The sequence below is a fragment of the Myotis myotis genome, unplaced genomic scaffold (genome assembly GCF_014108235.1).
Source record: "Myotis myotis isolate mMyoMyo1 unplaced genomic scaffold, mMyoMyo1.p scaffold_m19_p_15, whole genome shotgun sequence".
Lineage (NCBI taxonomy): Eukaryota > Metazoa > Chordata > Mammalia > Chiroptera > Vespertilionidae > Myotis > Myotis myotis.
Window position 1 is genome coordinate 7,760,790 of NW_023416319.1, and position 24,605 is coordinate 7,785,394.

General features: G+C 35.6%; 1 protein-coding gene across 7 annotated transcripts in view; it reads right to left on the reverse strand.

Annotated features, from left to right (window-relative positions):
• ATRNL1 (attractin like 1) overlaps nucleotides 1-24,605 on the reverse strand; it is a 453,022-nt gene that overhangs the window by 347,048 nt on the left and 81,369 nt on the right. For all 7 annotated transcript variants that reach the window (XR_004972105.1, XR_004972106.1, XR_004972107.1 and 4 more), the window contains 7 exons: nucleotides 22,801-22,885; nucleotides 20,301-20,509; nucleotides 19,165-19,283; nucleotides 15,306-15,438; nucleotides 10,953-11,134; nucleotides 7,053-7,266; nucleotides 5,121-5,309 (listed from right to left, as the gene is read on the reverse strand). Coding sequence is in view for 4 of the 7 variants with exons in the window: in XM_036335871.1 (XP_036191764.1) it covers nucleotides 5,121-5,309; nucleotides 7,053-7,266; nucleotides 10,953-11,134; nucleotides 15,306-15,438; nucleotides 19,165-19,283; nucleotides 20,301-20,509; nucleotides 22,801-22,885 (1,131 nt within the window). In the remaining 3 variants the exon portion in view is untranslated. The remainder of the gene's footprint in view (nucleotides 1-5,120; nucleotides 5,310-7,052; nucleotides 7,267-10,952; nucleotides 11,135-15,305; nucleotides 15,439-19,164; nucleotides 19,284-20,300; nucleotides 20,510-22,800; nucleotides 22,886-24,605) is intronic.

Consider the following 24,605-nt stretch of genomic DNA (forward strand, 5'->3'; position numbering starts at 1 on the left):
ATAACAGGAATGTTGGAATTACCAGAACAGGAATTTAAAACAACTATGATGAATAGGCTATGAGCTCTCATGGATAAAGCAGACAGCATGGAAGAACAGCTGGGTGACATAAGCAAAACTACATGTAAGAAAATCCAGATGAACTTGGGTTTGATGCTGTTTTAGTTATGACACCAAAGGCACAATTCATGAAAGAGAGAATTGATTTAAACAAAAGATTACCTTCCCTAACTGCCAAGAATAAAAAGTATAAATTGAGCATATACATAAACCTGTAAAATAGTGAAAGAAATATAGATTTGTGAGATGTATACCATATTCTGTTTATTATTCCATTTTCACCATATCCATTTAATTACATTTTTATTTGAACTTTTATATATTAAGAATTAAATCTTCTATTATTGCTTTCAATAATCCCATTGCATTTCATTTTCACAAATAGAATATCCAACTACTTAAAGTATATTAATTATTTATAATTCCAGTTATTAGCAAAGTTTTCTTAAAAACCATTAGGCAAAATTTGTCTTAAAATATATTTCTTTTCTTCAATTTCTGAATTTTTAGCATTCCTATCATAATATCATAACTGGAAAATACTGAAGAATACTGCAAAATCTATATTTGTTTCTCATTTGCAAAGAGACGTTTCCTTCAAGTTCCAATTACTAGAAAACCTCAAATGAGATAAGTACAATGTCCCACTTCCCCACAAGAATGCACAGGGCATATGATTTAAAATGCTATGTGAGAGGGAAAGGGCTACGCCCTCCACCTTACCCTGGATCCTCCATATTTAGGCAGCAGCCATCAGCCATGTGCTTGGCAAGGAGCTTCTTCCCGGAAGCCCAAGCCTCTGCTCTTTAATCTAACCAATGACAATCAAGGGAAGTGCGCGCCATAGACACAACCACATCCTGTGTAACAAGACCCCGACTTGCACCTGGCCAATCGGCAGGGGCCACAGTCCTCTCTCTCCTCCCCTTACTCCACCCCCCTATAAAACCCCTCTTCCCACAGAGCTAGCTCTCTCTCTGACCCCAGCCGCTGTGTCGGTGAGGGGGGGGGGGGGGCGGGGAGCTCGAGCTAGCCTGAATAAAGACTCTATCTGCTTTCGTATCAGACTCAGCTGGCTCCCTGATGGTCTATTGGGGATCCTGAAATCTGGGCTTAACACTATGGAGCAAAACCTAAGCAAAAAAATTGAAAGTAAAAGTAAATTTAAAAATATTGAAATAACTAGAAATTCTAACAACTATTTACTCTTTTTTGGGGGGGGGGGGATCACAACTATTTACTCTTGTGGATATATTAAATAGAAGAAAAAATAATCTCAGACATTAAAGAACATTTTAACAAGTGAAGAAACTACTCTTCAGATGGAAAAACAATGATAATCAATTTTAAAATCCACATCAACTCCTGGAAAACTGAATTTAAACGAAATGCAAAATTTTGAATGCCAGCCATAAAGAAAACAATTTAAAAGCTCTCAAAGTAAAGAAAAAAATGTTCCACAAGAAAATGAAATTAAGTTGGTCTGAGGATCTCATCCACATCGAATGCTAGAAGTTCTCAGGAAAGAATTATTCAGAACTCCAAGTTCCAGTCATTTCATTCAAGTGAACATAGAAAATAGACTTTAGACATGCAAAATTCAAAAAGCTTCCAGCCACAAGTATATTTAGAAAGAATTACTAAACTGTTCTCCAAAAGATGCAAAGATAAGAGGGAATGAAATACAAGAAAGATTAGTGAGCAGAGAAAACAATTTAGATCTAATTCTAAATAATTTTTAGAAACTTCTTAACAGCATGAGAGCTTGGGTACCATTTCCCTACCTTTTGGCCTTTTTAATTATAAAATATACATAAAACACATACAAAGAAGTACATAAATCATAATACAACATAATGTAGTACAGTAATAAATTATATATACATATATATAAATATATGTAAATATATATATCCTATATAATAAAAGAGAAACATGCAAATTAACAGTCCACTACACTCAAACAACGCCCACCAGCCACGCCCACCAGAGGCCCCCACCAGCCAATCAGGAGTGAGTATGCAAATTAACCTAACTAAGATGGCGGCGGTCACTGAGCTCGAGCAGCAGGAGGCTTGGGTTGCTCCCAGCGATAGAGGAAGCCAAGCTTCCCGCCTGCCCTGGCCGGCCCTGGGCTACGCTCAAGGCTACAAAGTTTCAATTATATAAGATAAATAAATCCCAGAAAAAAAGGAAAGGCTGGGAGCTTGGGTTGCCGGGGTCGTGGCCAGCCTGAAAACAGCCATCAGCCCCTCACCCAGGCTGGCCAGGCACCCAAGCGGGACCCCCAACCTGATCCGGGACACCCTTCAGGGCAAACCAGCCGGCCCCCACCTGTGCACCAGGCCTCTATCCTATACAGTAAAAGGGTAATATGCAAACTGACCCTAATAGCAGAACAACTGGGAATGACTGGTCACTATGACACACATTGACCACCAGGGGGCAGATGCTCAATGCAGGAGCTGCCCTCTGGTGGTCAGTGAGCTCCCACATGGGGGAGCTCTGCTCATCCACAAGCCAGGCTGACGGCTGCCAGTACAGCGGTGGTGGTGGGAGCCTGTCCTGCCTCCTCAGCAGTGCTAAGGATGTCCGACTGCAGCTTAGGTCTGCTTCCCGCTGGCAAGTGGACATCCCCCGAGGGCTGCTGGGCTGCCAGAGGGATGTCTGATTGCCAGCTTAGGCCTAATCCCCGGGGAGCAGGCCTAAGCCAGCAGGTGGTCATCCTCCAACGGGTCCCAGACTGCGAGAGGACAAAGGCCATGCTGAGGGACACCCCCCCCCCCCGAGTGCACAAATTTTTATGCACTGGGCCTCTAGTGTGTGTGTGTGTGTGTGTGTGTGTGTGTGTGTGTGTGTGTGTATAAATAAAGCCAGCGACCAGAATGCTGGAATGACTAGAACGACTGGTCATTATGACGCCCACTGCAGCTGACCTACTGGCCCAATTGTGGGCGGGGCCGGCCAGCCAACCACTTGCAGCCCCTCCCCTCCTCCAGCCCGGCCCTGATTTGGCCCCCATCATGGTGGGCCGGCCGGACTCCACCCATGCACAAATTCGTGCAACAGGCCTCTAGTTGTAAATAAATGCTTTGTACCTGCACCTAGCCTGGAAGTGCAACATTGCCTCCTTTGTTCCCTTTTCCTAATCAGCACCCCCAATCTTTTCCCAGCAGTACCCACTGACATTTAGAAGAATAACTTTTTGCCTTACTCTATAGTTTTACCACCTGAATAATCATTCCTAAACAATATAATGCAGCTTTCAGTATGGCTGAACTTTATATAAATGGAGTCATACAGTATATAATCTTTGTGTTTGGCTTCTTTCACTGAACATTAAAGTTTATAGACAAACACGGCTATGGAGGCAAGAGGGGCTGGGCACTGTCTCAACTCCCCACCAGCCTCCAGCACTGGTACTCAACCCCCGCAGCAACGGGCTCCTAGTTATGAGATACTTTCTGTGCTAGTGAGACCATGTTATGCCTGCAGCTACCCCATTTCCACACACTTGATCCTGTACATCACCATTCCTTACCAAAGTTCGAAGAAAGAGCAGAAACAGAGAGCTCAACCTATAATATATCCAGCCAAGCCCATTCCAGGAGCACCTCTCACTTGATGCCAAAAGCCTGGAGCAACAAATGTACCCAAGAGCCACAGCCTGGGAGAGCTAGCCGACAGGGTCAATCTCCATGCCACAGCGGTGCCCAATAAGAAACAAATACGGGTTTGGCTGGATCCCTGGGTAAAGTCCATCCTCCCTGGAAAAACCAGTGAGTCTCCACCTGCACTGTCTTAAGCAGACAACCACCTCTGAATGAGGTTACTCATCTGAGCAACAAAGACTGATCACTGGGTGACCATGTGGTCTGAGGTCCACTGGGCCCCAGCGCAGGCCTCAAAACAGTAGATTCACCACCAACAGGGGCCTCAGAATTATGAAGCTGCTCTTTGGGGAAGTGGCTCTTCCTCTTGGAGGAAAACCAAGAGAGTTTAAAGTAATGGAAGGAAGACTAAATGGGTAGACAATGCATGATGCTACAGGGACGGTGACACTGCATCACAGCCACACTGCCAGAGGCTGCTCCTATGGAAGGAATGCCAGGCAGCCAAGGGGCTCTAAGCAAGCCCAGAAGGTACTTCAGAATAGGCCTTGTCATGGCCCGCACTTCCAGGAAACCGGCACGTGGCTGCTTCCAGGAAGGAAGCTGTTGCGAGCAGGAAGCTAGCTGAGACAAGTAGCTTCTAAATTCTCCCACAAAGGTAGCCACACATTGTCTCAAATTCCTACAAGGCCACCAAGTGCCATCAGTAGTATTATGCAATTCCCTTGGCAGTGATATCCTGATGCAATTTGTCTTCACAAGAAAAGCCATTCTCATAACCACGCTGTACCCAGTAACCAGAAGCACCGTCATCCTACAGTCCTTATGAAACACAACTCCAACAAGGGGCCAGGATCTCCTCCTGCCAGCCCAGAACCACCCTGCTGACACCACTCACTTTGTGATGACAACCCAGACTGTAAGCCTGCCTTTGTAGCAGCTGTGCCACCACGGATATGCTATTCTTGCCCAAAATGCTTACCTTGAATCTAATAATTAAAAAAGGCTAATTTGAATCTAATCATGAAGAAACAACTGGACAAATCCAAATTGTGAAACTTACAAAACAACTGGTACAGATTCTTTAAAAAATACCCTAGGCATGTAAGACAGAGAACTCATGGGAACTGGCCTAGGTTGAAGGACACTAAAGAAACACAGCAAAGCAATCTGTGGCCTTGAAAATGTTATGCTGTTTGCAACATGCACTCAGAGTCAGGGAATGACAAATGCGCAAAATGTTAACAGGTTGGGGCAGATACCTAAGTGGAATTCAAAATGACACTATAATATAAATCAGGAGGTCACAGCACTAAAGTTTTAAAATGAGCTGTAACACCATTTTTTCTCATTTTTTAAAACTTCCTCAAATGTTTAATTCCTCTGCCCATCGTAGGATAGTGACTGAAGTCGCTGTTGAATGAACACTCCCTGTACATAAGCACTTACGAGAGCAGGTAGCGGTCTGCCACTCCAGACACTGTCCGTACGGGAAGGAGATGATGTACGCGTTGGAGTCCACGCAGCGCTTGGTGCTGCTGCACCACATGCACTCCATGCCGTTGCTGGTGCAGTTGGAACACGAGGTCCGTAAGGAGCACGGCTTCTTGCACGGCCTTGCATTCTGATTTGGACTAACTGAAATAAACCAACAAACATAATTCTTTCATTTGTAAATGTATTTTGGCACAAGAGAATGGGGTTTGCTGTTCAGGGACTATTTCCATTAAGCCAAGTGAGGAATAAAAATTTAAGCAAAAATGGCATGATAAGGTTAAAAATGAACTATACAATACAAAATATACATGATGTATTATAGACGTGGACACTTGAAACCAACTTAATTTTATTAACCAATGTCACCCCAATAAATGCAGTAATTTTTTAAAAGTGAAGATATGTCAATACTTCTTAAATTTATTTTGAAATTTATAATTTCTAGGAATGTTTAATCCTTTACAAGATACATAAAGATGTATAACTTAAAAACTATAAATATAAATCTAACACATGACCTAACTATTCTATCTATTAGCTAAATACCATGTACCTTATCAAAGCAAATGTCCTGTCAGTGAATATGTTGCTTATATGAACAATAAAAATAAAATAATTTACTATAAAATCTCTACCTAAAATATAGTATTTATCACACCTATTAGAATGACTACTATTTTTTTTAAATGTTGACAAGAATGTGGACAACTCAGAATCCTTGTACATTGCTGCTGGGAATGTAAAATGGTACAGCATCTATGGAAAACAGCATGACAATTCCTCAAAAATTAAACATAGAATTGCCATATGATGTAGCAATTCCACTTCTGGCTAAAGACAGGAAAGCAGGAATTGAGACAGATATTTGTACACCTATATTCACAGCATCATCATTTACAATAGCCAATAGGAGAAGCAACTCAAGTATCCATCAGTGGATGAACAGGTAAATAAAATGTGGTGTACACATCCAATGGGTTGAAAAGACATGAAATTCTGACACATGCTACAACATGGACGGGCTTTAAGGACATTGTGCTTGAGCCAATAAGCATCACAAAGGGACATAACCCTTATGATTCCACATATGAGGTGCCTAGAGTAGTCAAACTCATAAAGACAGTAAGTACAAGGTGGTTGTCAGGGGCAGGGAACAGCGGTTTAAAGACTTACTGATTAACAGGTATAGAGTTTCAGTCTGGGAAGATAAGTTCTGGAGTGAATGGTATTGATAGATGCCCAACAGGGGGATCTACTTAATGGCCCTAAACTCTACACTGAAAATGGTTTAAAAAGTCAATTATATCTCAGTAAAACTGAAAAAATGTGGTTAAACTTGTAAATTTTGTTATAAATTACTGCAACAAAACATACAATCTTTAAAAAGAGAAAATAATTTAATATTCTTTTCTTACTTCATTTAATTAAATCCATTCCACAAAATGTAACAAAAATGCCTCTTTTTACCTTTCAACTGAAATACTAGATATGAAAGATTAAAGTGGTTCTAAATTAGTTGTTAATTTTAAAGACAAATCTTTCTTCCAAAGGCTATTATTATAAAAGTAAAAGACATTAACACATTAAGAATAGATTCTTAATATACTATAATCAACTATAACTATATGTTCAAAATCTCACTATTTCAACCAAAAAAGTAAAGACTGTTTCAGACAATAAAATGTATTCTTTTCACAAGTTAATGCTAAGGTCACTAGAAGTAAGTGAGGAATGTGGATAAATTTCAAATCTACATGGGGATCAGCATCATGAGAAGATGGCCAAAGTTACTCCAGGCCCAGAAACCATCACACTCTGGAAGGGATGGTGGAGAAAGGGTTGGGACCATGTTTTAAAGAAATACTAGTCTACTGGACCACTTACCAACAGGTTTTTCACAGACAAGGCCATCTGCCATAGACGTACAAGGGTTCGCTTTTAAGCCCGCCACTGCAGCCCTTTCTAGGTATGCACAGAACCCAGAATCGTTGGGCTCACCGGGAAGCCACTGCAGTGTTGTGTTTGTAAAGGGAGACATGTCTTCCCAGCCCCAGTAGGATATGTTGATCTTGCGCAAGCCAACCCAAGGTGCTACTTTCTGAAAACGATAGCAAGGAGGACATTAAAAACAGTTAGATGTAAAATACTGTCATATTCCTTAGAAAACAGTACATTGACATTAAAAATTACATTTGAAAATATGTAGACCAGCTATACCCTTGTAAAGGTATATTTTTGTATATAGATGGTTATTTAAATCATGTTTCTGTGAGAAATGAGCACTGAAAACTCCCATTCTATTAATTTCTTAACATCATTTGTAAGCACTTCTACTTTAATTAGAAGATAATATATTTCTCTTCTAAGTTACGAAGCTAATAAAATTATATTATAATGTTATGTGGTTTCAAAACTCTGCATTTTCCTTTTTTTAAAATTATGGACTGTGTCTCCATTTAATTCTTTAACAAAATATAAGAGATATATATCCAGTATACATTTTAAATACATTGCACAAATGTTCATAGATAGCTTATAAAGGTGGCCATAGGTCTGGAAATTTGTCAAGTATATAAATACACTTTATAATAAAATTTAATAAACTTCACATAGTTAACACTCAACAAATATTTCTTAAATAAAATTAAAATATGTATATTCACTATGACAGTACATTTCTTAAAACCTAGTGGAGTACTGTACACCCAGTAGGTAGTCAATAAATTTTGCTAAACAAAGTTCATTAGAACAGAGATAGTTATTTTCCACCATCCAATTTCTGAGACACAGACAATACTTAATAAATAACGTTTCTAATTATATACATGCTACTATGCCTTTGTGATCCTCATATATTTCATACATTAATCTAAAAGGTATTTTTATAACAAAAAAAGCTGTAACGTTTTTACAGTTCTTGATAATAACAGCAGGAGTCAATCCAACATAGATATTTCAGATTAATGATTGTGCTTCCCTTTACAGCTACTCTGACTATATTTCTGAACTACTCATAGTACAGACAAGTCATTTAAAATGAAGTATTACTCCCTAACTCATCATGATAAGAATCTTCAAGGAAGAGAAAACAGAAAAATGAAGCAGTTGATAAAACATTTAAAGTAACTATTACCCAGTAAATGAACTGCACAGGCAGTTGAAAATGAAAGATAAATTACTATATTGAGAAAATTCACAACAGCACACCATAAATCACGACAACATTTCATTAGCCATTTCCGATAAGTAAATGATCATCTGACCCAGGATATCTCTTTAAAGTGCATGAATTTGTTGATCTTTATTTGCGAAGGTAGGGTTATCTCCAGTTTATACAACTGCAATGACTTAGGATATAATTCATTTTCTATAAAGATATGCTTAATGGAATGTCACCTTGCAGAAGTTCCCACCTTTAAAATTTTGCTAAAGCTCAGCTTTCTAATGAAACAGAACATTCTTCATTTGCAGGGAATGCTAGTCCACAAACTATGAATCTAAGTACATCACACATCCAAAAAAATAGCCCAATCTTTATGCCTTACAATAATAGGCAAGAAAAAAAGAACAATTAAAACAAGTACCCTTGAAATATGCCACTTTTAAAATAGCACACTTCAAGATTATAGTGTAAGAAATAAAAATATATTTTATAAACAAGGAAAAAAGCAAGAGAGTTAATGCCAAATACTAGTACTTGCTATAACTCAAAGAATGTGGATTTACTACTAATAAAGTCTACAGAGGTGATACATATTCAGCAGGACTACTTTCCAAAGGGTCACTGGGAATTGTCTCTGAATTTTATAATTAAAGATACGAAGCTTCTGGTTTCTAAGGAATATTAACAGATCTTATGTTATATGACCCATATGACTAAAAATAAAACTTTATAAATATACCTTGTTACATTTTTCTGAACAGACTGACAGCTTTTGGGAGCAAGGTGTAGGGGGGGCGAGGGGGGGGACTGGATGAAAGAAGGTGAAGAAATTAGCCAAAGAACATATATGCATAACCCATGGACACAGACAATAGTGAGGTGATGGCCAGAGGGGAAGGAGGGTGAGTACTGGGTGGAGATAAGCAAAGGGGGTGAGGGGTATAGGGAACATCTGTAATAGTGTCAACAATAAAAATAAAGTTAAAATAAATAAAATGAAATGAAAAGGTGTCCAGAGACATGTTTTAAGTGAGGAAAATAAACTAAAGAACAATATTTACACTGTACCATTTGGGTAAAAGAATACTCATAAAAACAAAACTATAATTTTGTTTCCACTTATGCCTGTAAATACTTGGAAACATGACTGAAGGATGCCTATCTCTCAAAGTGCAATCTGAGAAGAGGTGGACTGCAAAGAGATTCTTTTAATGTATGAGAGAGTATTCCTTAATAAGTTAAAGCATTTTTAAAATGTTACCTTTGAAAAATAAAGAAAAAAATGTCAGAAGAAAAATCAATCAATCAATCAATCAAAACATCTCTCCTCCATGACACACACCCTTCCTATACATCTTATCCTTCAACCATAAGGCTGGTATGTCTCAAACAAATTGGATTTAGTCAATTATTTTAAAGTAAAATAAGTCAGACAGAGAAGGACAAATACCATATGATCTCACTTATATGTGGAACCTTAAAAAACCAACAAGCTCATAGATACAGAGAGCAAAGAAACTGGTGGTTGCCAGAAGCAGGGGCTGGGGTTGGGGGGAAAATGGGTGAAGGGGTCCAAAGGTACAAACAGCTAGTTATAAAACAAATCATGGAGTTGTAATGTAGAGCATGGTTGACTATAGTTGATAATACGGTATTGCATATTTGAAAGTTTTAGAGAGAGTATATCTTAGAACTCATCACAAGAAAAAAATTTTTGTAACTATGTATAGTGATAGATATTAACTAGATTTGTTGTGGTGATCATTTTCACAATATACACAAATATTGAATCATTATGTTGTACACCTGAAACTAATATATATCAATTAGACCTCAGTTTTTAAAATGCCCTCAAAGCATTTCAAGAAGTATATGAACTGTAAGGTTATTTCAAAATAGATCTGATAAATTATTTCCAATTTTTTTATTAATATTCCTAGGAATTGAATATATGTTAATATTCTAAGAAGAGAAAATAAAGTGTCAATTCTTCTTGGAAATTTCTTATAAAATGATATTTTGATACCATATTCCATCTTGTATGAAAATATTTTCCATAAACTCTCTAGAAAATTGAGACTGTTTCCAATTTTTCATTTATCTTCCACCTTAAATATTGATTTTAGTCCTATTAACCATTAGTGTATTATTTCAAGCAAGTCAGTATCTTGAAAAATAGCATAATTCAAAAACTAACTCACAATGCACACATACACATGCACAAAATATACATATATACAAATGTAGCCAATGTTTAGTATTTTTATTATGAGTTTTTCAAGTTATAAAATAATAATACTTCAAAAAAATTATTACATTATATGCCCTGTTTTTTCAGTATATTTAGTCATATGAGTTCTTCATAAAATAATGCATTGGTTTACTGTGCAAAATATGAGATGAGTAATATAGAAAACCTTACTACTAAATCCACATACTAAATGAGTCCTCTACCAGTTCACTTTTGAAATCAGTTCCACTTTTACTTCCAAGATTTAGTATAAGTAATGCCTTAAATTACAAAAAGAATTCATTTAATATTTATTTTACATGGCTATTCACTGCCAATAATTATAGTATTATCAGCATATTTACATAATAAAAATAAGTATAGCTGTTACCTGCTGGGTATATTTTTGTATTTCATCCAGAACAAATTCTACTTCTTTTGAGGATGTTAATGAAGCAAGGTTTCCGCTAAGATTATAGCAATAAAGTTTTGCATTATCATAGCTTTCTCTACTGGTATTGATTCTGAGACAAGCATCCCCAATATGATTCCATCCTTCTCCACAAAGATGAGCTAGAAAAAAATAACATCTTAATTTTAGATTACCAAAAAGCATGTGCATTTTTTCATTTATTTCAAAATTCTAAAGAGAATTTTTGTATTTAGTTAAATAATTTTAACAATAAAATATTTAAATATGTCAATATACTGGACAAAATTTGTCTAATAAATTAGTACATAATGGGAACAGAAGAACTTAATTTTTTCTTCAATTTTAAACAAAAGGTATAGCTCCATAACATCTGTTAAAATATGTTGACTATTTGCTAACTTTTCTCTGTAAGTCTAGTGTATTGGCATATGGTATCTAACAAGTAAAATGACTACTATATTACTATATTTACATCCTAATGTCCAATTTACAAAATACAAGTGCACTCAAATAAGAAAATAACAGCATATAACAAAGCAATTTCAAAGTTATTCCTATGACTGTAGCTAATTGTCTTCCCAATTTAATTTCCATAGTCCAGGTATATTATTTTGATATAAGCTTGGTTCTTTGAGTCTTTAATTATATTTGTAGGGAGAAAATTCTCATTTCGTTATATTTCTGTAAGAAGCTATAATCTGATTTTTAATATTTCTTTTTACACAGCTCTTCAGGTCTTTCTAAAGTTTAAACACACTATTCAGTAATAGTGATTTATCCTTAGAGTTCAAGCTAAACTTAAAACAGTACACCAATTTTCTAAAACACAGATTCATGCCCTAGCTGGTTTGGCTCAGTGGAGTGTCAGCCTGTGGGCCAAAGGGTCCTGGGTTCAATTCCAGTCAGGGACATGTACCTCGGTTGCAGGCTCCTCCCCGGCCTGGGCCCTAGTCAGGGCTCGTGCAGGAGGCAACCAATCGATGTGTTTCTCTCACATCGATATTTCTCTCTGTCTTTCCCTCTCTTTCCCACTTTCTCTAAAAATCAATGGAAAAATATCCTCATGAGATGAGGACTAAAAAATAAACAAATAAAAATAAAACACAGATTCATAAATACAAAGGTATGCACTAGTGTACACTAATTAACAAAGCAGTATTTCCTTAACACCCTGATCTATAAAGTCTGACTACATTTTAGTTTCCATATCACATTAAGTAGCTCTGTGCCTCCAGCCCTTTCAGCCTTGGATGCATCAGTGCAGCCTTTAGGGATTGTTCTAGCGCTGCTGTTCTCAAACATTTTGGTTCAGTAACTCTGGAGTTACTAATCTTTTCTTTCCCCATTTCACATGTATTGGTTTTGACCACATAAAAATTGAAGCTGATCATTTCAAGATATAATTGTTTTATTTAAAATTATAATTTAAAATTCAGACTGACAGTTGGACAGAGGGTAGGGGGTTTGCGTGACTAGGTGAAAAGACGAAGGGCTCAAAAAGTACAAATTGGTAGTCACAGAATAGTCACAGAGATGTAAATGACAGCACGGGAACAGAGTCAATAAAATTGTAATAATTATGAGTGGGGCCAGGTGGGTACCTGAAATATCAGGGGGAAGGCTCTGTGAAGTGCATGGCTGCCTAGCCACTATGCTGTCTGTACACATGAAACTAACAGAAAAACATTGACTGTAAACTGTAATTGAAAATTTTTTTAAAAAAAACAAACAAAATAAAATTAATTACAAATACATCCAGCTTCTAGGATGTTCTGCCCCTTATGCCATATTCAGGCCTCATCTCTCCCTGAGAAAGAGTGGTTGAGAGTTCAAATTAGGGCCCTGCATCAAAAAGTTAAGATGTGCTGATAAACAGGAGGAGGAGGAGGCAGAGGCCAGGGGCTAAGTAGAGCTTTTAAAACATCACTGCAGAATCTGGGGTGTGGGTATTGGGTGTCCTCTCTAATATTCCTTCCATTTTTCTATATAGTTGAAATTTTCCCTATAAAATGTTCAGAAGAAATATTACACCTTTAAATAAATAATATATTTAATTTTTTAACTATAATCTCCAAATAAAATAGTGTAAAGTGTAGCATTGTTTTACATTTGTGCAAATCTGTTTAATATAACTGTTTTCTCACATCTGCTTCTACATTCAATCTATTGAAATCATATATTGCATAGCTTTGGAAAACTCCATAGTAAATGCATGCATGAGAATTTAAAATGCAAATAATATCTCAATATTATTATTTTGACCTCATGGACATGCTAAAGGGTCCGTGAACAGGAGGCTGTTCTTTAATAACTGCTGTTCTATTAATTTGGGTACCAGGAATAAGACACAGGGCCTGGAACATAGTAACCTCTCAATAAACTGTAATTATCACTTAATAAGACTGTGTAAAACACCTTTGGTTTCATTTTCAGGCTACCCCTACAGCAATCTTCCTGTGTTCTAGAATCTTGAAGTCCCAATCACTTTAAGGAAACAGGTTAAAAGTTAAATTATGGCTTTTTCTAACATTACTGAATCAAGGAAGGATTTAGATATTTTTTTGCCAGCCCCCCCCCCCACCTTTTTTTCCTGAGGCCAAAAATAACTACTTGACAAACTACACAAGTGAAAAACAAAGCAGGGGCCTTTGGGGCTAAACTAAGGCTTTTGTAGTATTGAGCATCAACTCAGCTTTAGCGATAAAGGGATAGCAGTTAATTTGGTAAATGAGTTTAGTGAGATAAATTCAAATTGCCACGTTTACATGAGATCAATTTAAAAAATGCAATTCACAAATTTTCATGAAAGAGTGCAACTGCTATAGCTGGGCCCTCCATTTAGGATTCACTTCCTTGAGATGAGTAAAAAGAAAAGCACACTGTATATATACCCACTTGATTGCTCAGTAAATATGAACACAGAACAAGGAAGTTAGTGTATAATCAAATACTCCATTGTGTTTCTTGTACTGTACTTATTATTCTTCAAAATATTAGCCTGGTCAAGTGGAGCCCTTACACCAAACCAAAGTCTTTTCCTGGGCAATGAGTGTGTAGGGACTACGGAATATAACTGTGCTACTGTTTTTGAAAACCTCACTGATAACCAAAGTCCATTCTTACTGAAGCAATCTTCCTTTAAGTACACACATTCCTTCAGTCAAATAGGATTTTGGCCCAGGATTTACTCTGTCTTCTTAAAGAGACTTGTAAGTATTTTTATCGACCTATATGTCGATTTTAGAGTTTAACACTTAGAAATCAATATTACTTTCAAGTTTAGTGTCATCTCACTACTGCTTCTCAAATCCTGCCCAGTGCATTCCTACTCTCTAATTTTCTCAGTGAACACACACTTTACTATATCACTATTTAAAAACACTACAGGTCAGTATGTAAACAACGTTTAAAATTTGAATAAGCAAACATTCCAACATTTCAATGATACTTTTAAAGCAATCTAATTTTTATTTAATTACATGAACTTGTAAGAAAGACATACATCCTGGGATGGAATTTTCCAATACATTTTAAAATTGAAGCGTTTCAGAAAATTTTTATGAAAAAATAAATAAAGCATGGATTGGAAAAGGCAAAAAACTGAACTGATATAGAACACACAGTTAATAGTTACTTCTGCTTTCACAAGACATGCAATCTGAGCAAGTCACTAAACTAGTGTGCGTGTCTCAGTTTATCTGTATAACAAGAACATGAAACTGGTTAAATATCTATATTACTTTTTAATTTTCTGATCTTCTCTTGTATATTTAAAAAGAATCATAGTTGGGGTCTATTAAGAAGAGTATTAACTGTAAAAACTAAATTGAAATTGATTTTTAAAATAAGCTTTGCTCCCATTTGTGCAACTCAGATTCTCATTAAATCATATATTTATTATAAATGTTACAATTTATAATAAAAAAAGCAGTTAGTAAAAAAACAGTTCCCAGAATTTTAAAAAATGGCAAAAAACAAATCAAATGTCAAAATATCAACATTTGTTCAAATTTGGCAATCAGTAGGAGTGCTTATTATTTTCTATGCTAAGATATAAATTTTGAAAACTGGAAGAGAATTCTGATCAAGTCAATAGTATAAAAATAATACAAGAAACCTTAAACATCTTAAAAGAATTGGAAGCAAATGTACAAATATTCTTGCAGAAACAATGCTATTACTACTCCAATATTATTGCTTATGTGCTATTGATTTAATTTTAGAAAATGGAATGTTCTTACTCAAAGCTCTTTACTACAATGTTACTCATCTGTGGACTGTAAAACTCATTTACCAAACTGAAAATTTCACCTGGTAAAGCCTGGCATTCCTGTTGTCTCTGATCCCACTGGCAATTCAAGTTTAGTGAACAGCTTTTACAGCTGGTAAGTTTGTTACAAATCTGCTCATTTCTCACATGGCATTTGGTGTAGTTTTTCACAGACTAGAAAGTTAAAAGATAAAACGTTATTTTTCACCTTTGTACAGCAATGATTCTTAAACCTCAGTGTATATAAATTACCTGATGAACTTTAAAGTACAAATTTCTGACTCCTGTTCTACTTAATCAGAATTTCTATTTATTTAATAATTTATTTAAACCACAGTTCTTGGAATTGGCAGTGTGCTTATTGAAAAAAAAATGTGGCAAATTACACAATTTGAAACAGAAACCATCTAATGAAAACATTTTCTATTGAATTTGATAACAGGCTTCCAATTCAATAAATAAGGTCAATACACAAAGTCTTGTCTCTTAATGATCACATGAAAGAATTCTATGTCATAATGAAACTATCATACAAATCCCTGGGAAAGAAGTAGAAATGGTAAGTAGTAAAACTTAAGAGATGCTTTATTAGAATTCAGTACAATTTTAAAAGATAAATTATTATCTCAATAACAAACTAATTTTACTCCCACAGGCCTAAATACTGGTTTTGGTTAATTGATGTTTCTCCTGTATTTGTCACATTGCTTTTATCCAGGCTGCAAACAACCTGCAAAAGTTACATTGTGATCAATCCTACTATAGAATGTAATCATATTTCAACTAATTCCAGCACTAAAAGGTTAAAGGTTAAAAAAGAAAACAAACCAGGCAACATAGGAACTTTAGTGGTAGCTCCCTACATACACCAAGATTCAGGTCGTTCACATATTAACAACAGCTATGATAAAACCGACCTGGTGAAAATCAGACACTAACATTTTTAGCTTAACTCTTTCTGTAACTCTTCTTTGAGAAAAACTGAAAAAGGACTTAATGCTACATCCTGGCCCTATTTCTACTTTTGTTTTTCTCTGTGGGTACAAATGTGTGCCTCAGGCTTTCTCATATAAGGAAGCGAAATATTTCTTTTCAGCCAGTGATTTTAACAGTTAAAATTTAGTTATAACTATCCCACATATAGAAACAGTAAAAAGCAATTTTCATCCTCTTACATACTTTAAATATCACCCCACCAAATATTTATAAACTATTATACTTTCCTACATAAAACACATGGCAGTCATCTCCATTCCGAAGATATTAATTCCTTCAGAGCAAATTACATATACTATAAGGTAACATATAAAGTACATAGGAACTCATATTTATCATTATTCATCCTAAAAATATAACAAAAGATATAATTTTTAAAATCTCAAATGACTTTGTGACTTTTACTCAACCATGTTTTCATTAGAAACATATTAACTTTCTTGTCATTTAATCTAATTCATACCTTTTTGTTTTCATATAATAAATAGATCTTAGTGTTGGTTTATATAATCATTATAGTTCCAAACATTTGCCCCCTAACTGAAGAGAAACAAATTTAGTTGAATAATCTGACAAACAGAATAGCCTATAAAAATGACCAAGAGAATGGATAAATTAGAACATGTTAGAATAAGAGAAAGAAAACAGATTAAGGCTGCCCTTAGAATGTCAATGGTATAATTAGAGTCACCATCCAAGTAACTACACTGCTCTTCATTAACCACAATATAGTCATTTACTGGCACTGAACCAATACAATAGATGAAGCCACATTTCAATTACACACAGCACCAATTTAATCAATTATGGAAGGAAGTTGACTGTTATTCTGAAACATGGCTGGCATTTTTGGGTCTAATGAAGCAGATGTACGTACATTATAAACCAGACTATGAGGACTAACCACTACTATATTGATCTTCACTCTAACATAGATATAAATTCAAAGTGAAAATATGTGAGAAGCAACCAGGCTAGCTAAACTATTAGAGCATAATATATGCAACTTGCAGTAAATATGATTAAATAATGAAGTAGTAGATCAATAGATATCATGTACACTAAAATCTCATAGACCTTTCTGTACTCCTTAGCATTTGGTTTAACTTCACCACCAGACACTGTGATAAAACTGTCTAAAAGACACATCACATCAAAGTCTAAATTACAAGTGAGGACCATCTGCTCACTTACACTACCTCACCCACTGCTTTCCTTGTTAACACATTATTATCAAAAACAAAACATAAAGAAAAAAACACTTTATAAAATGAATATACTTGACAGCAACTTATTTAACAAATTTTTTTAGATATGCACATTTTCACTGAGTGTTAATGTCTAAACACAAATTAACTCAGGTTTATTCAACACAGCTGTAAATAAAATCTGCTTGCAATTTTTATCTAATAACACTCTCCGATTTAGTCCCTTATGCCCATGCTTGACTTGTATTTCCACATGACTCACTAAAATAACTCATGAGATGAATATTAATCCACGTATAAAAAATGTAATTCAAATTTTCAAAGAAGAGTCATGTCATATTAACATTAAACAAATAACACTGAAGTATGTATTGTTATTAAAGAAACTTACCCCACTGAAATGTATGCAGTGTGGGGCAAAAGTCAGTTTCCAGTTGTTTGTATAGAAAATAATACAATAATTAATAAATAATACAAGAATAAACTCTGTGGTTCACATACTCACAACTATAAGCCGACTTTGGCCCCATCTTGTATGAAAGCAAAAGGATTCAACCCAATGAGTCAATAACTGAAAATTTTCCTCCACTTTAAGTTTTGAATAATATTGTAGACGAGAATCATAAAAATTAATGTTTGGAAATATGATTGGTACTGGAGAAAAATTATAGATGATACAGAGTTTTTACTTAGTTTTCAAACCCTCTTTTCTTTACCTTTTACCACTACCTGCTATCTATAAAAACAAGTTGATACTTTCATTGATTAATAAAAATTCAGAAAAATATACATTGTATTTTGTTGAAAATCTGTATGCATATTATTTAGTTATTTAAGCTATAGCCCAATTTGGGAAACTTTAATCAAATTAAATACACTTTTTAATGCTTTTTAAATTTTTCTTTCAATTTGCTAATATCTAAAAAACATGGGGCATTTTTTACTACCCACTTAAAAGGTAAATTTTTGCTGCACTTAATCAATTTTCATCTGCCATAAATATTAATTTTTGATTTTTTTCAATAGTCTACCTAAAGTAAGAGTTAATCCCATCACTATTGACATTGTGAGCCAGATAACAATTTTGTGGAAGGTCTGTTCATGCATGTGGGACATTTAGCAGCATCCCTGCTAAATGTTCTACCTAATAGATGCTACCTAATAGATGCTAGTAGCAGCCTCAGTGAACTCATAACAACCCAAATGTCTACACACATTGCCCAATGGCCCTTGGGGTACAGAACAGCCTCTGGCTGAGAACCACTGGTCTCAAAACAGATAAAAGGCAAACAGCCACTATCAATACCCCAGGTTAAACTTGCACACAAAGTGTATCAACAAACACTATCCCATACCACTATTAATGCATGTCTGCAAGAACCCTCTGGAAATTATTTCAGATAATTACTTATGTAATCCTATTTCCATCACAAAAGACAGCGTTTATAGTTAATAGTCCTTTTATAATCAGCTTTGTAAGAATTTTCCCAGTGAGAAGTTATTGCATTTAAAATGGACCCTACACTGACAAAGCCAAGCAACAAACTACAGAGTGAATTGACAACATCCTGAGAGCAATTTCCTATGTGTTTTCCAAGTGCCTCAATGTGTAAAGTGATGATTTTACAGTGCGAATAGCTGTTAAGCTAACGATTATAAAGCAGCACCGTTAACAACGTCACCCGTAAGTACTGACCACACTGCAGTTGCTGTTGGCTGAAATGCACTTCTTGTCATCACACCACTGACACCCATTGGTATTGGCAGTGCAGCTGGCACAGTCTGCGTACCTGTAACACCTGTCCTCAGAAGCAGCTGCAATACAAGCGGGAGACAGAAACACATCAGGATGAAAAAAAAAGAAAATGTCACACGTCTCGATTCACACATTTTTAACATCTGTTCAAGAACCAGTAAGACATTTTTAAACCGTAAATATGACCATCAATATAAAAAAAAGTTCAATATGAAGTCAACTTTGTAGTTAATTAATTGTGTTACAGGGTTTATATACCTCCTGCCCTCATATTAATTACTGAATCCACCAGGATCCTATAGCCAGTTAAAATGTATACATTATGGAGGAGGGAGAAAAGACTCACGGGTTATTTAGTGAGCAAACTATATTACTATGGATAAAAAAGAAAATATTACAACGAATACTGTTTATCATTCTTCATAAAGATATTTGGAGACATCTGAGTTAAAGATTAGCAAAATTTGAAAATACATTTGTTAATTGTAGCATTGCAAATGTACAAAACTCACCCATTTAAAGAAAATTTAACAATTTTTATCCTAGTCATTCATTTATAAATAATATTTACTAGTAATTTTTCATAAGTTAGATTTATTTATTCAATATTTTATACAAAATATTAAACTGGAACATTCATCAAAACTGAAGAAAAAAATTTAACTTCATAATCTGGTATGGCAATAATTCAGGAAGAAAAAAACAATACCAAATGCATAATAAATTACTTCATTTTATTTCTTTGAAGCACACAATATTTCCTAAAAATGATTATTTGAAATCATTTTTTACTTACATAGGAAAATAATTCATATATATGATGTTATATATAAAATATTGATATGTAATATTATATGCAGAATTTTAAAAAGAAAACTAAAGGTAGTTAATAAAGAAATTAAATTATTAATTGCTGTCTAGTGCAAACATTAGATTTCTAATCAGAGGATTATACATTTTTTATTTCTGAAGGCTACTAAGGTACTTCTTATAAGCAGGGTACACTTCTGATTCTAAGCAAGTAGAGAAGTTCATGCCAGAGACTGGGGAAAGGAAAGGGAAAAAACAACATTTACCTGTTTTAGGAGGGCACTTTGCTCTAAGAATATTATTCGTATTCCCAGATTCCCAAGATTCACAGTAACTTTTATTCCAAATACATTTTATCCCTGGACCAGCATTTTTGCAAAGTTCTTCATTTCTAAAAGCCTTGCAATTTGGAGGCTTGTATACAAGGATATCATTAAGAAGCACACTGGAAAATCCTCCAAATATATACATCGACCTAATAAAAACAAAACAAGAATCTTAAAGAAGCAATATTAACAAAATTCACTGTTTAATGTACTAGTTTTATAAATAAATTTATATATATATTGAACATCATTTTATCAAGGTAGGTAACTATTTTTTTTAGAAATAGATAACAGCAATCCTATATAATAAAACCCTAATATGCAAAGCAACCAAAGGATGAAACAACTGGCGGAATGACTGGTCACTATGATGCAGAATGACACCAGGGGGCAGACACTCCCTGGCTGGGGACAGCTCCTGCATTGAACGTCTGCCCTCCCCACCCCAGAGGGAGGCAACCTGCAGTGTCAATTGGGGGCAGGGCCAGCCAGTGGGTGGTGCCAGGCCACCAGCCAAGGTGGGTACCGGCTGATCGCCGGTGGGGCGGCTGATCGCCTAGCCTGCCAGTTGCCCCGCAGATGGCCCTGATTGCCGGCCAGGCCTAGGGACCCTACCCTATATATTGGGAACAGTCTCTTAGATTTAAAAATTAAAACCTGGCAAGGTTGCTCTAACACTGAGAGAAACAGGATGATGCAGCGATGACATGCATGGACTCTGGCTTACACATTTTGTGGTCAGTCCTGATTCTGACACTTATAACTGTGTGACAAACCCAATTACTTAACTTCTCTCTGCTTCAGTTTTTCTACCCATAGATGGGGAAAATGGTACTACTGCCTCAGAAGGATCATGTTATGTACTACTTTCTATAATCAGGGCAAAAAAATGTAGGTGCCCGTACAACAGCAAGATGCCTTTCACCTGGATGAAAAGTATGGTCACTGGTGCATGCAGCGTCCCAGATTACGAGAGGGATGTCCGACTGCTGGTTTAGGCATGACATCCCCCTAGGGGTCCCGGATTACGAGAGGATGCAGGCCGGGCTGAAGGAGGGAGACACACACACACACACACACACATACACACACACACCATGCATGAGTTTTGTGCACTGGGCCTCTAGTATATAGATAATAAGGCACACTTTAGAATTGCTATCTAAAATTATAATTTTTAAATACATAAAATTTAGAAATTAGAATAAGGAGATCTTATTATAGGGTTTTAAAATCCCCTTATGAAATTCAAAAAAAAGCAAGAGTAGACCTTGGCCAGGAAGCCCAGTGGGTTAAGAGCATCACCCTGATAGGACAGGGTTGTTGGTTCAACCCCTGGTCAGGGCATATATGAGTCAATCAATGAATGTATAAATAAGTGAAGCAACAAAAACTGATCTATCTCTCTCCCTCTCTCTCTTTCTCTCTTCCTCTCCCTTCTTCGCTCCCTCCGTAAAATCAATAATCAAAAAAAATTTCAAAATTTCAATTTAGAAAGAAAATCCCAAACAATTACTGAATTAGTAGTACCAATGCCAAGGAAGTTTTACAGTCCCTCACAACAGTATTTTCATTTCATTTCTTTTGTATTCTTTTAAAATGCTTCAAAAATACCTTCTACTATTTAAGAGAAGTAAAATAGAAATCAACAAAAACAATTTTTCAACAGAGAAGCCTAAAGGTCATATGTTTACACTCTGAATTTCATTTATTACTATTTTGAAAGCCAACTAATATCAATTGCACAGTTTCACTGTACAATAGTTAACTTCTACCTGCTTTTAGTATCATATTGGGGAATTTTTACATAATTTGAGTAAAATGGTAAAGTAAATGAACTTATAAGCATGTCATTATGAATTATACATTTAAGCTAATGAATGAGCTAGCATATTTTTACTGTCACTTGTGTCCATATTACCAATTTTTGCTACAGAAATAGAAAAATCATACTAACTTATAGGAGGAAGGTAGCTTAATGATCATCCACTCCAAATTCCCAGTGGACTTAAGAATATTAAAGTCCAGAGAGGTTAAGAGACATGTCAAAAATCATGCATTAAATAATGACAGAACTAAAATGAATTCTTCTCAAGATCCTTGCTCTCTTCTATAGAAATATGGGGCTAGCCTTTCTATCAATTCAGTTTGATCTTTTTTAAGGAGGTCATTCATTATCTGATCTCTGGAAAAGGGGAAAAAGGAAAGATGACTCTTTTCTAAGTATCTGAAGTTTTGTCTCAGCACCTTTCCTTTAACAACTCCCCTACTCCTTAAATATATTTAAACAAAAGGGAATGGAGGATATGGTTAATGATCCAAAAGGTACTCCACGGTACAGTAAGGATACATAAAATCCAAAGCCATTAAGTACAAATGATATTTTTTAAAAGAATAACAGAATATGGGATAGTATAACTGATAAATGTATTTCTTTTACCCATTAATGACAACTGCAGAGTGTCCAAATCTGTTAACATCTCTATGAAGATTTGGTTGCGGTAATATTTTCCATTCATCACAAGCTAGAATAAAAGAGATCAGAAAAACAAAAGGAAAATGAAATAAAAAATAAAGACAAATAAATACTATATAACAATCACTGGCCAAATTAATGATATAATACCTAAAGTTAGGATGCCTCTCATTAATTTTCCCTGACCTATAATTTAGCATTGTTATTAAATTAGCATTATTCCTTAAATAAAAATGACATATCTATAATTCCCACAAATAAATTAATATATGACAATAAATAAAATGAAAGGTAAGAAACTGGGTATATATTTCATATTGGAAAACAATTTTAATGGCATATTTTTACCAAATAAACCAAGGTTCATATAGTAAAATAATGCATGAATGTCAATACTGGGCAAACCTAATAGAAAGTTAAATCACTAAATCAAACTTTACATACATGCATACAAACTTAAAATATATAATATTCAGGGAAAGAATATCTAAAAACAGAATCATCAAAATGAAATATTTAAGTATGGAACCACAAAAGACCCCAAATTGCCAAAGCAATCTGGCAAATGTAGAAGAAAGCTGAAGGTATTATGCTCCCTGAGTTCAAATTATTTTACAAAGTTACAGCAATCAAAATGGCATCGCACTGGCACAAATACAGGCACACAAGTCAATGAAACAGAAGACAGAACCCTAAAATAAGCCCACACTTATATGGTCAATTAATCTACAATAAAAGAGGAAAGAATATACAATTGGAGAAAAGACCGTCTCTTCAATAAAAGGTGTTGAGAAAACTGGAAAGCTAACATTCATAAGAATGAAACTGGACCCAATTCTCACACCATTTACAGAAATGAAAGACCCAAAACTATAGAACTCCGCCAAAAAAATAAAGGTGGTAAACTCTTTGACAACAGTCTTAGCCTTAGTGGAATTCCTGGATCACATGGTAATTCTATGTTTAACATCTTAAGGAGCCTCCATACTCTTTCAAGTGGCTATACCATTTTGCATTCCAACCAGCAGTGCACACGGGCTCCCATTTCTCCACATCCTTACCAACACTTATTTTCTATTTCTTGATAACATAGAAACAGAAAATAAGTTTTGGTAAGGATGTAGAAAAATGGGAACCCTTGCATTGTGGGTTCGGTTTGCATTTCCCTAATGATTAGGGATGTTGAGCATCTTTCCATGGCCAGGAGAAGTTCTAGCTGACGTAAGGGATATGTAGAACAAATAATGGAGGGGGGACATGAGGAGTATCAGTTGCCAGCCCTGAGCCCAGCTGCAGAAGACAGAGCAATGATCTAGGTGTTTCCCAGGAGCTTACAACAAATGTATTTGAAGAAGTGGACTGAGTGGCTCCAAGAATGAATTATGTTGAATATGGAGATGTGCTGACTAAATACATCTTCAGGGAATGTGTGTTGCCCTTTGCTAGGATCACTATCACCGCCATCATCCAGCTACCAGCACTTGCAGACATTGTTTAGCTCTGGAGAATAACCCACAGCCCTATGCTCCTGGGAGTGACCCTCACACCTTCACACAATGACGGATCAAGGCTTATTTCATCCCGTGAGCAACAACTCTGATGGGCACCGAGACTGTTAGGTGGACTTGATCTTTCCCTCTGCCCAATCCAGCTTCTTCTTCCCCTTCCCCTTCCCCAGGACCTAATCAGTAGCCTAAACACCAAACTCTGTCCCAGGGTTTGCTTTCCAGAGAATCCAAAACGTGACAGGGTGCTTCACTGCCAGTGTA